The sequence below is a fragment of the Furipterus horrens genome, unplaced genomic scaffold (genome assembly GCF_987537825.1).
Source record: "Furipterus horrens unplaced genomic scaffold, mFurHor1.1.pri manual_scaffold_10, whole genome shotgun sequence".
Taxonomy (NCBI): domain Eukaryota; kingdom Metazoa; phylum Chordata; class Mammalia; order Chiroptera; family Furipteridae; genus Furipterus; species Furipterus horrens.
Window position 1 is genome coordinate 71,813,580 of NW_028327180.1, and position 16,462 is coordinate 71,830,041.

At 43.5% G+C, this 16,462-nt stretch overlaps 1 protein-coding gene across 4 annotated transcripts in view; it reads right to left on the minus strand.

Moving 5' to 3' along the window:
- ARHGAP26 (Rho GTPase activating protein 26) overlaps nt 1-14,509 on the minus strand; it is a 485,784-nt gene extending 471,275 nt beyond the window's left edge. For all 4 annotated transcript variants that reach the window (XM_090288083.1, XM_090288084.1, XM_090288082.1 and 1 more), the window contains exon 1: nt 14,020-14,509. In XM_090288083.1, coding sequence (XP_090144209.1) covers nt 14,020-14,173 — 154 coding nt within the window. In that variant the 5' untranslated portion in view covers nt 14,174-14,509. The remainder of the gene's footprint in view (nt 1-14,019) is intronic.
- Between the last annotated feature and the right edge of the window lie 1,953 nt (nt 14,510-16,462).

The following is a 16,462-nucleotide window of genomic DNA, read 5'->3' on the forward strand; positions in this document are numbered from 1 at the left end:
AGAAATTCCATTGCCCAGAGAAGCTTCCCTGATAGACAAGATGTGCCTACCCGCCCCAAGTCATGATCTCCAGTCACCAAAGGTAGGAGATGGCCCTCCTTTAACACCTGCCAAACTTCCTGAATAATGCACATGCTGCACAAAGATAAAAACTCAACAGCACCCTCACTAGGAACACAAACAAGTTCTCCAGGGCCGTAAGTTCAAGTGATTCCTGGCACACTATGTCTCATTTTAGGGAATGATTTTGTTGTGGCTTTTACTTCCAAAGCCAATAATACATAGAGACGGGGGAGTAGGAAACTGAGAAAACTCTAAGCATTGTTTTATTACAGAGGCCACTCTGTCATAAACTAAATAATGAGTTTCCTTCCTACTTTAAAATCACAATTAATAAAATTCAGTTAACGGAGAACTTTTCAGAAACACTCCTATGAAATATTTATTGAAATGAAAAATGTACATACCCTTTGGCCCGGTAGTTCCATTTCTAGGAATTCATTCTCCAGATCTACTCACTCACGTGCCCACGACAGGTACCACCAAGATGTTCACGGCCGCATTGCTTGTAATGGTAAGACTGGAAAGCGTCTAAATGTCTATTATTAGGGGCACTGGTTAAATAAACTATGTTATATCCATACAGTGGACTATAATGCAATGCTAAAACTGAGTTAGCTCCATATGTACCAATGTAGAATATTATCTAAAATTTATTAAAATAGTTCATATTGCAAATACATGCAAAACTCTGTATTTGGCATGCTACCAAAAAATACATAAATGTATTTGCTGGCAAATGCATAAATTAGGTCTGAAAAATATACAAAAACTGGTAAATGTTGCCTCCAGTAGAAGAGTGAGGGGTTAGGAGACAGAAGGAATTGAAAGGATACCCACATTCCTTTCCATCCCTTTTGAACTGTATACCACTTACAGGTATTGCCTACTTAGATAAACCTTTTTTATAAAGAAACATAGGTATAAATTAAAGTAAAAATGCCTTTTTAAATTTTATTTTATTTGCTCAACTGCTAATCATTTCCTATACCTGGCCCACAAGTATAATAACAAAATATGCAGTCAGGAATCTGTTAAGGTTTTAGTTATATCTGCTTGACAGTCTTGCTGGCACAGAAACTGCTGCAAGTTCAACTCCATCTGCCTGGAAATCTATCTAAAGTCTACCTAAAGAACAGGAGGAGCCAGTTCATATTTTCAAAGTGTTCAAATGAGCCTGGAGTAAACTTGAAAGCCTACCTGATAGCAAGACCAGACGAACACTGAAATCTACCGGTGGTGTCTTTACGAGCCATGTGAAATGGGCTTTATTCTGCCTTTTCCTTTGTGGCAGCAGCAGGTGTCAAAGCACAGCTACTGGCTTGGCCCAGAGAGGCCTGCTAGTCCACAGGTTTAGTCCAGAATTCCCAAGCCCTTCAAACCTTTGTCCATCTGGCAAAAACATACACACGCACACAGACCACTCTAACCCCAGGAATCTCCTCTTTCTAAATATAGTAGGCCACTGCCCAGTCTCCATGCTCACCCTCTGCAGCATTCTGTGCCTTCCAACCCAAGGTGAAATGAGCCAGATGTAAATATGCCATGACAGCTTCTGGCACACACTGATAAGCTGTTTTCCCTACTATTTCCTCTGTTTCTCCACTCTGGGTTTGTACAAAAATGCGTAAGCCCCAGTGACTCTCATTTGTAAACATTCCTCTGGCCACTAATGTTGTTTTCTCGCCCTAACAAATGTGATTTCCTTCTTGGTCCCTGAAGTTTAAGGTTGAAATAGCCTATTAGATATGGGCAAAGCCCCATCCCATCACCCATTTTATCTGCAAGCACCTGCAGCTCAGAAGACACCAGACAGATCCAAGGACACAGCCAATTAATGTTCGTTCTCTCTCTCTCTCTCTCTCTCTCTCTCTCTCTCTCTCTCTCTCTCTCTCGCTCTCTCCCTGACACACACACACACACACACACACACACACACACATACACACTCTTTTTTCTATCCCCTGGTTCTTTCAGAATCATGTCAGTGCCTAATAGAAGGGCCTGTTCTGTTAAGAATGCTTCCAATTTAAGCAAAAGGTTAAGCTTCAGAAACATAATCTGACCAACTCAAAAGAGTATAAGACAAATATCAACTGGCTATAGGGATGCAAAGGATCTAAACAACGGATGTCAAAGAGCTTGTAAAAACTGGAGGCTGGCAACAATTCCACTTGGAAGAATCTCTGAAGAATCTTCAAGGATTCTGGGAATCCTCCAGCCCATGGAAATACTGAGGCTCTCACACAAAGGTGGGTGGGGTGTGCAGGTGAATGCTGCATACTTCCTCTAATGGTGAAAAGCCATGACAATCCAAACATCCTTCAGTAGGAGGCTGGGTAAATAAGCTACATTTCTCTTCAGTCATTAAAAAGAATGCACTTATGTACATGTACTGACAGGAAAGAGCTCTAAAACACAGTATTAATTAGAAAAACAAAGCAGAATAATTCATACAGTATAATCCCATGTATGAAAAAAACAAATATGCACAGAAAAAGGACAAGGAAAAAAGCATACCAACCTGTTGACAGTGGTTAACTCAGGAAGGGGGCTTTACTCTGTACATTTCCATAGTCCTTGATGCTTTTATAAGAATGTATTCATAAACTATCTATGAATTTTTTTGTCTTTGCACTATAAGATTAGGTCATTCATTCACACTATTAATTATCTCCCAAATCCTAATCCTCCCCAAATCTTCTTTATTTCAGAAAATAGCACCATCATTCACATAATTGCTCCAGGCAAAAACATTTGGATCATTCTTGACTTCCCTCTTCGTTCTCATAGCCCAAACACCCAGAATCCGACCACCATCTCTGAGGCTGCCACTCTAACCCAAGGTGCCACTGCCTCTTACTTGGCCTATTAGAAAAGCCTCCTAACTGGTCTCCTTGCTGCCACTCTTGCCCCACTGCACGTGTTCTCCACACAGCAGCTTCATGGTCACTTAAAAACACAAGAATGACCATGTCACAACCTCCCATGGCCATCCATCACACCTAGAATAAAACGCAGGGTCCTTTCTGGGACTCAAGACCCCCATAACCTGGCGCCTGGACTCCCTCCCTGTTCATCTGCCATCACTCTGCTTCACCACACTGGCCGCCCTGCTGGGCCCCACACGCCCCAGGGACATTGCCTCCTCGTGACTTCTGCACTTGTAACTGCCAGCCTAAAAGCCCCAACTCTTAGAGGACATGGGAAGAGCAGAGCAGAGCTCCATATTTGTTCATGAAAGCCTCCCTTTGATGGCAAAAAAATACACAATTTGAAGCATACTGGATTATAATTTTAAAATTAAAACTAGGGTCAGTCAGAAATTTAAATCTAGAAAAGCCACTTTGACTGTTAGCTCCATATGGGCATCACTCCCTTGGATAACTTTTAAAGATGCAATGGCTTTGACAAGATACCAAAGTCACCTTCATGGATTGCTTTCCCCAGTAGCTCAGTGGTGGTAACAGGTCCTCCCTGATGCATTCTCATTTTGTCAATTCATGGGGTTCATGATTACTAGTTTACACTGACCGGAATTAGGACAACCAGCCTGGGGCCTCTGCCCAGAGGGATGTTGACCGGCCTAACCAGAGCAGAAACCTGACCCTCGGCTCCCTAAGAACCACCTTCCTAAGCCCTGGGATCCTGAAACTGACCAGTCAAATGCATCTGAGGCTGAAGTGAATGGAAGCAAAAAGTTCCCAAATGAGGGCAAATAGACAATATACTGAATGGGCTTCACTAACTATCAGAAGTTTTATCAAACAAGGTAAAGGGGGGAGGGGCGGGGGGTAGGATCCAAGCCCAACAAAAAGATCTGAATATGCACTTCAGCAAAGAAAATGCACCAATAGCCAATATGCATGTGAAAAGATGCTCAACATCATTAGTCATCAGGAAAATGCAAATTAAAACCACAATGAGATACCACTTCACACCCACTAGGATGACTACAATCAAAAAGACAGACAAGAACATGTGTTGGAAATGACATGCAGAAACTGGAACCCTACGCTATTACTAGTGGGAATTTTAAACGATGCTTCTGCTGTGGAACAGTTTGGAAGGGTTTTCATTTGTTTTTTGTTTTTAATGAAATATATATTAACTATACAACCTAGCAATTCTACTCCTAGTAAGAAGTGAAATAAAAAATGGAAACATATGTCCACACAAAGGCATGTATGCATATTTCATTGTAACATTATTCATAAGAGCCAAAACCTAGAAAGAACCCAAATGTCCATCAGCTGGTGAATGGACCAACAAAGCAGGGTTTACAAAATGGCATACTCTTCAATAAAAAGAAACAACCTGCCAATTCACGCTACAACACAGATACACCTAAAAATATTATGTTATGCTACGTGAAAGAAGCCAGACGCAAAAGACCACATATAGTATGATTCAATTTAGCTTAAATTTTCAGAGAAGACAAATCTATATATTTAGACTGTCTAGCTCTTTGAAGTATTCCCTATGAGGATTCCCTAAGGTTAGACATAATTCACTGTCCCATTCATTCATTTATTCAAACATTACTTACTGAGCACCAAACAAGTACCACAGGCTCTGCCAGGCCTGGGGAGGTCATGGGAGGCAAGACACTCAGAGAAAGGCCAGCAGGGGCTTACATGAAGCTAGGGGAGGCAGACAAAAATAAGCCAACTTATTAGCCAGCAAAATAACTTGAGCTGTAGATACATATATGAAGAAAATACGACCAGAGATAGGCTGACAGTGACCAGCAGGCTGAGATGGGTTCAGCTAGGCAGTTTTGAAAGGCCTGTCTGAAGACAACAATGATGGAGGATGAAACGACGAGAAGCAGCCAACTGTGGGAAGGAGGTTTGATGCTGAGTCTTCCAAGTGGAGGGAACAGTGAGTGCAAATGCCCTGGAATAAGAGTTTGCCCTTTCCAAGGAATGAAAAAAAGTGATAGTACGGCCAGAACATGCAGCAGGGGAGCCTGTGAATATGATGAGCTCTCTATCACTCCTGTGATTCTGTTACATTACACAGCAAAAGGAATTTATCAACTGACTTTCAGTTCATTAAAAAGGTGATTATCCAGGTGGGTGGGCCTAAACTAACCACAAGAGCCCTTTAAGATCAGGGAGTTTCCTCTGGCCTGTGGCAAAAGAGGAAGTCAGAGACTGGCATAAGAATTCAGAAGGACACAGGGACTCTTGCTGGCTTTGAAGATGGAGCCACCTGAGAAGGAATGTGGCTGCTTCTTAAGAACAGAGAGAGCTCTGACCCATGTAGCTCAGTTGGTTGGGCATTGTTCCGCAAAGCGAAAGGTCACCAGTTTGATTCCAAGTCAGACCACATACCTGGGTTGCAGGTTCAGTCCTCAGTCAGGGCATATACAAGAAGCAACCGATCAATGTTTCTCTCTCACATCGATGTTTCTCTCTTTCTCCTTCCCTTCCCCTCCCTCTAAAAATAAATAAATAAAATCTTAAAAAAAAAACAGACAGTGGTCCCTGCAGACAGCCAGCAACAGAATGGAGACCCCAGACTAGTGGCCAGGAAATGAATCCCGGAGACAACCAAAATGAGTTGCATGGGAGACTCTCCCCTAGGGCCTCAGATAAAAGCTGACATCCTCTTGAGACCCAGAGCAGAGAACTCAGTCCCTCCATGCCTGGATCTCTGACCTGTAGAACCAGGAGTAACAAATCCATGCTGTTTCATGCTTCACAAAAGAAAAAATATATATTAGTGGTTGTCTGAGGCTTCAGGTGAGAATGGAGATGCCTTTTTGGGGTGATACAAATGTTCTAAAACTGAACTGGGGTAATGTTTGCAGAACTCTATAAAACCACCATATTGTACACTAAAAACTGATGAAATAATTCAATAAAACTTAAAAAAAAAAAAACAATAAAACTCCCTGAAAATATAGTGACCTGAAACAAATGGCTACTTTGAAAATAACCATAAACATAGTATTTTTTTAATCCTCACCAGAGGATATGTTTATTGATTCTAGTGAAAGAGAGAGAGAGAGACATCAATGTGTTAGAGAAACATTGATTGGTTGCCTCCTGCACACACCCAATGGGGATCAAACCCACAACCTAGGTACATGCCCTGACAGGGAATGGAACCTGTAACTTTTTGGTATATGAGACAACATTCCAACCAACTGAGCCACTAGGCCAGGGCTAAACATAATGTTCTTGAGAGATACACCCATGATAAGTCAGTATATCAATTCAGAGTATTAGTGATCATTCTGAAGGGGAAAAAAAAAAGATAGAAAAATTTATAAATTTAAAGGAGAAAGAATAGTCTTTCTTAATGATAGTTGTTGGAAATTAAAACTGAACAAGTAAGATATTCAACCTTAAAAAGGAATGACATTCTGACACATGCTACAACATGGTTGAACCTTGACATTAGGCTACATGAAATAAACCAGACACAAATGAACAAATACTGGATTATTCCACCAATATAAGGTACTAAGAGTAGTCAAATTCATGAAGCAAGTAGTACAGAGGTTTACCAGATACTAGGGGGACCAAATCATGGCAAGTTATTGTTTAATGGGTATAGTTTCAGTTTGACATGATAAAAAAGTTCTGGAAAGAGACAGTATTGATGGTTACACAACATTATAAATGTACTTAATGACACTGAATTTTAAACTTAAAAGGGTTTAGTGGTAAGTTTTGTGTTAGTACATTTTGCCACAGGAAAAAATAACCACTCAGCATAAGAAAACTCAAATAACCCAATTAAAAAATTTGCAAAAGATCTGGACACCTCACCAAAGATGACACAGAGATGGCAAATAAGCATATAAAAAGATGTTCAACATCCTGTTATTAGGAAACCACAAATTTAAAAACCATGAGATATCATACCACATGCCTATTAGAATGGCTGAATCTAAAATATAGACAACAGCACACATGGCTGAGGATGAGCAGCAACAGGAACTTTCATTCACTGCAGGTGAGAATGTAAAACGGCGCAGCCAATTTGGAGGACAGTTTGGCAGTTTCTTATAAAACTAGACATACTCTTACCATGTGATCCAGCAACTGCGCTCCTTTGTATTTACCCAAGTGAGCTGAAAACTCATGTCCACACATGAACCTGTACAGAAATATTTATATCAACTTTATTCATAATTGCTAAAACTTGGAAGCAACCAAGATGTCCTTCAATAGATGAATGAATACATTCATGTGGTACATACAATGGAAAGTTGGTCAGTGATAAAAAGAAGTGAGCTATCAAGTCACAAAACAAATGGGGAAACCTCAAATGTATATTGCTAAATGAAAGAAGCCAATCTGAAAAGGCTATCTATCTCCTGTATGATTCCAACTACATACCATTCTGGAAAAGGCAAAAACTAGGGAAACAGTAAAAAGATCAAAGGTTGCCAAAGACGGGGTACAGGAGATAAGTAAGTGAAACTATTCTGTGTGATACTGTAATGGCCAATAAATATTATTATAATTTGTCCCAACTCATAGAATATACAACACTAAAAGTGAAGCCTAATGTCATCTATAGACTAGAGTTAAGTGAACCCTAATGTAATCTATAGACTTGAGTTAATAACATCATATCACCATTGAAATAAATGAACCTCACTACTTCAAGATGTTAACGATAGGAAAAAATAGATGTGAGAGGCTATATGGGAACTCTCTTTATTTTCCACTCAATTGTTCTGGAAACCTACAAACTGTTCTAAAAATAAAGTCTATTAATTATTTTTTTAAAAGGGGAAGAGGGGAGCTTAACTCTCAGTCACTGGATTGAGAACTACAGATTAGACGCAATTTATTCAATCGAATCAAGAGCAGAATGAATTAAAGTGAAAGGAATTTTGTTTTTAAGCCAATATTACATAAAAACTACAAAATCTTGCTTGCATTTAATTTGCTGTTGTTTATATTTGTAATAGTACTACTCCAAATGTTAGTACTGCAAATTATCACCATTTACAAATAATTAGGAAATCCTTTTTTTTTCCTCTTATTTGCAAGGTGTTAAAGCAAAGCAAAGGAACTGGCGAAAATATTTTGCTATCTAACTCCATACCTATTTTGTGAGTAATCTAATTACTCCTTAACAAAGCAGCTTGGCACTGAACACCCTTTGAGAGTTCATGCTATTCACTAAGGGTTCATCTCACTAGTGCAAAAAGCCTGTATCAAATCCTTAAAAAGTACAAAAAAAATGGCATGTTTTAAAGTACACAACACTTGATGTCGATTTTTTACTACTGTTTTAATGAGCAAAGAGGATGAACCACTGATCTTATCAAATCAGACCCAGAAACAGGTTTTTGGCCTCCTTGCTTGATGCTTTTTTTTCCAGTTAAAATATAATTACTTCCAATTATGAAATAAGTAAGTCATGGGATATAATGTACAACATGGTGACTACAGTTTATAATACTGTAGTGAATATTTGAAAGCTGCTAAGAGAATAAATCTTAAAAGTCTCATCATAAAAAAAAAATTTTAACTGTAGTGAAAGGCTTAACTAGACTTAATGCTGATCACCTTACAGTATATACAAATATCAAATCACTGTGTTGTATACATGAAACTAAGATAATATGTATTATATCACAATGAAATTTTAATTAAAAAATAAATTAATACTATAAAAGAGAAACTCTATTGTTTTACAAAGGCAAGAGATAAGCAGAAACCCTCATTTGCCCCTCCAGCCTACAACTGTTCTCTAATCCTATGGTGCAGAGAGAGATACAACTTCAGAGCACAATACAAAGTGTCAGCTATTCCTTGCTACTCAGGACTCAGATTCTAAAAAACAACTGGGGTGGGACAATATTCTCACCTATTCCAGCACCAGCTGCATTATTCTCCTTTCTAAGGTCTAGCTATATAAAGAAGTTGCACCTTCACTGCTGGTGTATTTACTGAAGCACCAAAGAGTCTCATTCAAGAGAAGGCCCTGTAGTCCATTGCCAAATTCAAAACTTGGTTGTACAACTTCCTAGTTGTGTGACCTGAGACAAGTTACCCCAACTATAAACTGCAGAAAAATAGGAGTATTCATCTCACAGGATGGTGAAAGGACTAATAAGATCATGGGTACACTTAGCATAGACCGTTGGAGCACTTGGTAAGTGCTCAATAAACAAGAGCTGCTGGCATTCTTATTAGATTGCTTTCTGTTAAATTCACTGTGGTGGCCTTGGGGATGTGATGCAGGCCAGAGATCTCAGAATCATTAATTGCCAAGAATTCAATGAAAAAGGAGTGTCATCTCCAAAACACCTCATGACAACCATGGGCTCAACTAGAAAAATATAAATACATCCCCTTCATTTTGTTTAAAAATAAAAGAAAATGTCACCCAGAAGAACACCTACCCAAGAGTACGGCTTGACTCAGTCTCCCACACCCTGCCCCAACTTGACTTAAAAGGTCACCGAGAGAAGGGGCTAGAGTCCTGTTTTAGCAATCTCTTTTGCATCCTCAAACAAACATGAACTAGAATGAAGCCATTTCCCTTTCATGGGTTGGAAACACAAATGCACACTAGGGTTTTTCTAGGCCTTGGGACACAGTTCAGTCTTTGGGACCTCATCTCTACTTAAATCTTCCTGAAGGAGAGAAAGCAACTTACGGAATTCCAATCAAGAACTCTGTGCCTAAAGCTGGTCACCACTGTCTAGGAGAAACTATTTAAATTGCACTTCTGATGTCCAGAATAAGCCATTCTACAGAGACAGATATTACATTAGTGGTTGAGTAAGGACTAGGGAGGTGAAGTTGGGAAATAGTGGGGAGTAACTGCTAATAGAAATGGGGTTTCTTTGGAGGAGGATGGAATTTTCTAAGATTGATTGAGGTGATGATTGCACAACTCTCTGAATGCACTAAAAACCACAGAATTGGATGCTTTAAATGGGTGAGAACTATATGGGAAGGTGAATTCGTCGTCGTCGTCGTCGGCAGCCGTCCGTCTCGAGAGACGATGGTGTAGCTTCTTAAGAGTCTATCTGCACCGCCGAGAATGGTTGTGCAGTCCGACTCGGGAGTGACACGGTATCTGTCAATAAAGTTGATATTTTAAAGCTTGCATTTCTGCCTCACTTTAGACTATCAGAATAAGGATACCTCATTCTGTCTCAGAGAGCAAAGTCAAATTTAAAGGGGCATATCCTCAGCAACAAGTTCATAAATCAACTGTCAAGATAGAAGCACAGTTCCTGAAAAACCTCACCATCCCTCAAAATCAACAGCCTGATTCGCTTTCATTTCTATGAAACCACATTTGTTTTGCCATTGACTCCATGAGACAGCCAGACAGGAAGACCAATACATTCTGCAAGCTTTTCCTACAAGGCAGAGAAGCAGCCAGCCCAGCCACTGAGGCAGGGAGTTCATCTAGCCAGACTGAATATTTAAGCTGCCAGAATGTTATTAGAAAGAGTAAAGATGTTAGAAGACTTACTTCTATTTTTTCTTTTTAACTTGTGGTGCTTTGGTTGGCATAACCACGACTTCATACAAACATTACCAGGATTCTTCCCACCAATAGTTAACACATACCCAACTGTTTAAGTTACCAACAACTGGCATGTAGGGAGCAGTGGCCTAACGCCTTACACCCAAACCAAAAAATATCCTTCTGCTCTTAAAGTGACTTTTGTTCCAAGTCTTGACAACCCTGAATGCTGAAAGATGCTAACAACTACCATTAACTGAGCAGTGTATGCACCAGCTCAAGCTAATGTATTTTCTTTACACCCATTGTTTTATTTAGATCTCACAACCACCCTAGGAGGTGAGTGTGGCTATTGCCATATTGCAAGGAGGAGCTCAGGTTTGGTGACTTGCTCAGTCACCCAGTATGTGATAGGGTTAAGATCTGAATCCAGGAATTCTGTAAGTCTGAAATTCACCTCGACCCTCTATTGTCTCTTCAGAAAAAAATAAGAAAAGGAAAAAAAAAAGGGACAAACACAAAATCCCCTTCACTGAGACACTGGTTAATAAGTTCAAGGAAAGGGTCCTGGGTGAATACATGCCCACAGAATAGACCTGGACAAATCAGCACAGAAAGTGATTGGGAGTCTCAAAGGCACTAATGCATATCAAATGAGAACTATCTCCAAAATCAGGATGTTTAAAAATATAGGTCCTCAACTATTTTGTTGCTTATCTTCTATGTGTCCAGACTAGAAGTTGGAACTCCAGGAAAAGACTTCAGGGGTTCATTTTTATGGTGTCTATCATGTTTATCAGATTCTCAAGGGGACTCAAGAGACAACTGACCTAGAGGACGGTCTTGCTTCAGGATTACGTGCACAGGCTTTGGAATCAGACCATTTGGGTTTAAATATACTTAATTGCTATGTTGCCTCGGGCAGGTTACTGACCTCTCTCATCTTCAGTTTCCTCACTCATGAAGTGTAAGAGGCAATAACAGTGATGTTGTTGATGAACTTTGACCATCCCTGGAAGCCAGTTTTATTGTCTCATATTAACACACATATAAAACCTAAACCCAACTCTAAGTACTAATTATAAAATAAAGCCATAAAATTTTAGAGCTGGAGGAGACTATAAATCATCTTAACCACTGTTACTTATATAATTTTCTATTTATTTTTTAAAATATTGGCTTTACATTTTCATCCAAAGAAAAACAATACACAAATACTAATATAGTAGTAATACACGATGTAGTAAGAACCTAATGATAACAAAATGCCTTAAGTCTGGGAAACAGTGATCTATCAACTTAACCCTCTTTAAGAGGTCACATGACTTGTTCAAGTAGTAGTTAGTAGTAGAAGAAAAGTAGTTAATTACAGAGTTAGATATAAGAAGATTAGAACACCCAGTTCTGCATAAGTCTTTCCCTCGAGTTACAGGGCTGGTCCATACCATTAGACAACTTCAATAACTCTTAAACCCTATTACTGCATTGTTTCCTCCTACCCAAAGAATTCTTACCCTGCCCCCAAATTGTAGCAGGCAAATAAATTACCAATCCCATGCATGCACCCTCTTCAGACTCAAGGCTGAGATACAAAATGCAGGTCCAAACTCCAGGAGGTTTGGTCCATAGGGTACATGCAGAGCAAGTGAGATGGGGCCAGATTAAGGGCTCTGCATCAGCAAGAATCCCATCTTCCGTTCAGATCATCTGGGTTCAAGATTAAGCCTGCTGCTAGTGTGGCTCTAGGCTAGTGATTCTCACCCCCCAAGCCTCTTTTCTCATTTGTAAAAAGAGTAACAGCACGGGAGATGATTCTTGTGAAGTAGGGACTAGCATGGACTAAGTCCCTGTGGCCCCAGGGAGCGAATATTCACTGCTACATCCTCCATGCCCCAGGCAGTACTCCACACACAGCAGGCGCAGCATGGAAATGCTAGATGAATACAGCGAGAGCCCCAATTAAAGCAGGCCTCAGATTCAGTCAAAATTCCCGGGCCCAGTCTCTATAAATGGGCTCCTAACTTACTCCAAACCAAGGGTCAGGTAGGTGTTCCCTGAACCCAGAATGTCTGTGATCACTGACAAAGGAAGAATCTATGCAGGTGCTTCAGGTCGGTCTCCAGCCTCTGAGGAGCCTCACCACATCACAGTTCAATGTTTATTTCACCCCAAGAGATTGGCACCTGCAGCCCCGGGGTTCCATTGTCTCCCTCTTCATTTTTAGAAACAACAGGCTCGCAGAGTGACATCTCAGGCACTTGACTTCTGTAAGCCTCCTTTAAAGAGGCCTGGGGGAAATTCACATAGCTAGGCCCTTACTCGGCCAAGGGCAACCTTTCTCAGCTGAAAGATATCGCCTATTAAGAAACACATCACAGAGACAAAAGAGAAGTGAAGTCAAGACAGTTCCACTCTCTGCCTTCCCATTATTCCTGATTCTCAAAACTAAAAGATGGACTGAACTATTTTTAAAAGGAAGGACTGAACAGGCACTAAAAGGGATCTCACAATCCAAGGTGCTCATCCCCAGCGTGCACTTGTTTGGCCAGAAGGAGAAACTCTCTGGCTCTGCAAAAGTCAAGGGAAAAATCCTACACACAATGCAAATTTCATTTCTCCCCTACCAAAAGGAAACAAGCAAAAATGGTTTTACAAAAGCTTCCAGAATTTTAAAGGATGAGTTTAAAGTTCTCTTTTCTGATCGAGGACAGAGGACATTCCTTCTCAGATCTTTGGGTTTTCAAGGATGGCGGGAGAGGGAGAGTCAGGCTCTCTTCGTTCTATTTTTAAACCCTCGCCCACGACTTAGAGTAAAGGAACGCTCTGATTCCGTAGTCCCAGCCCTAACACCTTCTGCTAAACACATGAATCAGGACCTGCGTACGTACAAGGTCCTGATTCTAGATTTGGGGGTTACTGGCTGCCAATGCTCCAAAAAATCCGGAGCTAAGCAAGCACTCCACCCAGCCCTCCTCCGGCGCCTTTCTTCGGAGAAACCGGCGGCCCTGAGCAGGCTGAATCTGCGTGCCGGGAGCGAAGCAGTCACCAGCCGCCTTTTTCTAGGGAGAGGCAGTGTCCCCTTGACAGGGCACGCTCCATTCCCACGGCTGGGCACCCAGGGGTGAGGAACTCTTCCCCAAGGGAGCCGGAGTCGGAGACGCGAGATGGGGTTTCCCAATAGGCTACAGCGCCTCAGGCACTATAGTCCCCCTTCCGGGACACCTGCGAGCGGCTCACATCCACCCGTGGTGCCCCAGAGCACCGCTCGCTCTCGGTCAACTCCCAGCCATTCCAGAACGCAAACGACTGGGCGACGGGTCTCTTTCCTCATCGGGCTGCTGCTGGCTCGCCCATTTTACGTCGCCTTCCCGCCTCATTAGAAGCACCTACCCCCGTCCCTCACCGCCCCGGGGAAAGAAAACCAGCCGGGCGCACGGACGCCCGGGGCTGAGCGCCGCCCGACGGCCCCTCCCCTCCAGGCTCTGGGGCACTCACTCTTCAGCGCGCTGATGAGGGACTTCCCGTCCTTGATGAGCTCCTTGATGAATTTGTTGGTCTTGTCCAGCTCTGCTTCGTGCGACTTGAGCGTCTCTCGGAAGTGCGGGCTGTCTAGGCAGCAATCACTGAATTCCAGCGCGGGGAGCCCCATGGTATCCGAGGCGCCCAGCCAGGGGGCACGCCTCCCCGGAGCCCGGGCAGTCCGCAGCCCCGAGCACGCACGCGGCGGGACCCTGACTGGCACCCCCGACGGCCGTGGGCTCCACAGGTGTGGGGCCGGATAGCCCTCCGCTCGGTGTCCGCCTGCACGCACGACTCCCGAACCCAGCCGGGAACCGACTGCTAAGGCGCGCTACGGGGCGGCAGGCGAGCAGGAAGCACAGCGACGGACCTGCAGCGGCGCCGGGAAGCGAGCGAGCTGGGGAGCTAATGCAGCCGCCGCCTCCCCGCCTCCTTGGCTTGTTAGCTCTCTAGCAGCCTCGAGCGTCCTCTCACAGCAGCCTCATCGGCCCCGCCTGCGTCCGGGCCGCTCGAACATGCTAGCGATGACCTAATCCCACTCCGACCAATCGGCTCACCAGCTTCAACCCGAACCCCCAGCCTCCCGGGGACGCCCGGCCCCTCCGCTACCTTGACCCAATAATCGGGGCCTGGAGGCGGGGCCTGAGGCAGAGGGCGGGCCCACCTCACCTTCTAGGTCCGCAGCACATGCTCCGCCCCCCCCCGCCCGCGCGTCGTTGCAGACCCCGAGCCTTGAAGGTAATCACTGCAGTGCATGGACCCCCGCCACCCCGAATCTTGCCCGCTTGCTGCGGTCCGGGTCCAAGCCCGAGATGGTGCGTGTGCAGGTCTGGGGAGCGGAGGAACCTGGATGTGCCGAGTACGAAAAAACTGGGGATTAGGGCTGCAGTTCTCAGTCCTCCCTGCACTGCTAGGCAATCGATTTTGCATTCAAAACGTAACCACGACCCGACCCGGGAGAACCTTGAGTGCACCGTGAAGCTACGTTCTTCTTCCAGTCCGGCAGGAAATATTTGAATCTTAAAATTACCAGCTCTTGTTCCCTGCATTCTTCCCGCCCCCTACAGTCCGGCCCAGTCACTGCCATTCCTGCTCAAAACCCGCCCACCGCTGCCCCCAGCCGAAAGATCTAACATCCTTAGAATTTCAGTCGCCTGTTGTTTTCCTGCTCGGCTTCTAATACAATTTTACATAATTACGCCCACTGCCTGTCGTCCTTGGCTACACGGTGAGCTTCTCGAGGGAATGGCCACCACAGTTTTCGGGTGCGCTGCGGCATTCCCAACACCTGGAACAGTGGCTGGCATTTAATAACATATAGAACGCTTACCATATGCTACATGTGCTATGGTGATTCATAAATATTTGTGAAATAAATGAATGAATACATTCAGGTGTCCCTCTCCAACTCCCACACCCAATGCCTCGCCCTGTTGTCAGACTCCCAGAGAACAGGTACTGTCCTTGAATGAATTATTTGTCTGTCCAGGAACTAGCAGCCCTCCCTCAGTTAAGTGGTTTTGGGTTGTTTTGTGTTTGTTTTTTAAGTACTGTAAGTCTGTTATCTGCAAGCACTAGGCTGGCTGCTAGGGTTACAAAGATGAATAACAATGAACTCTGCTGCTGGTCAGTGGGAGAGAAAGAAGCAAGAAGCAATAGCAAAGTGCATGATAAATTAGGATAGAGAAGGCGCTCTTGGGAATGTGAAGGAGTTGCTAACTCGGGGGCTTGAGAAATAATTCATTGATTATGTACATAAATGAATGAATATGATCTATTAGGTGGTTGTATCTACACATTTAGTCCTGGCTGGTTTGGTTCAGTGGATTGAGCGTCGGCCTGCGAGCTAAGTGTCGCTGGTTCGATCTTCCAGTCAGGGCACATCAGGGAAGGAAAACTCTGACTCCAAAAAACCTCCGCTGCCTTGCGGCATACCTCTTCAGGGGAAAGGCTAAGGGAGTAAACCCCGACAGAAAATCCGGAGCCGGAGTCCCTAAGGCGGTTTGACGTTGTAGTCAACACCGGCAACTCCTTGCGGCGCACCTGAAGCCAAGCTGTATTGACTCCGTCTTTCCCTTGGATCCTTCAGCTGTGAAGAGAGGGGGGGTCTGCTGCATGGGCAACAGCAGACCCTCCATATCACCCTGCCCAGGCTCTGTAGCTTCAGCTTCACTGGAGAGGACACTCCAGCGTCATCGCAAGATGTCGATTCAACACGGGAGGAGACAGATACCGTGTCACTCCCGAGTCGGACTGCACAACCATTCTTGGCGGTGCAGATAGACTCTTAAGAAGCTACACCATCGTCTCTCGAGACGGACGGCTGCCGACGACGATCTACACATTTAGACTTGATAGCACGCATGGGTTCTAACCTCAGCTCTGCCACATGCTAGCTGTATTACCTTGGGCAGTTAAT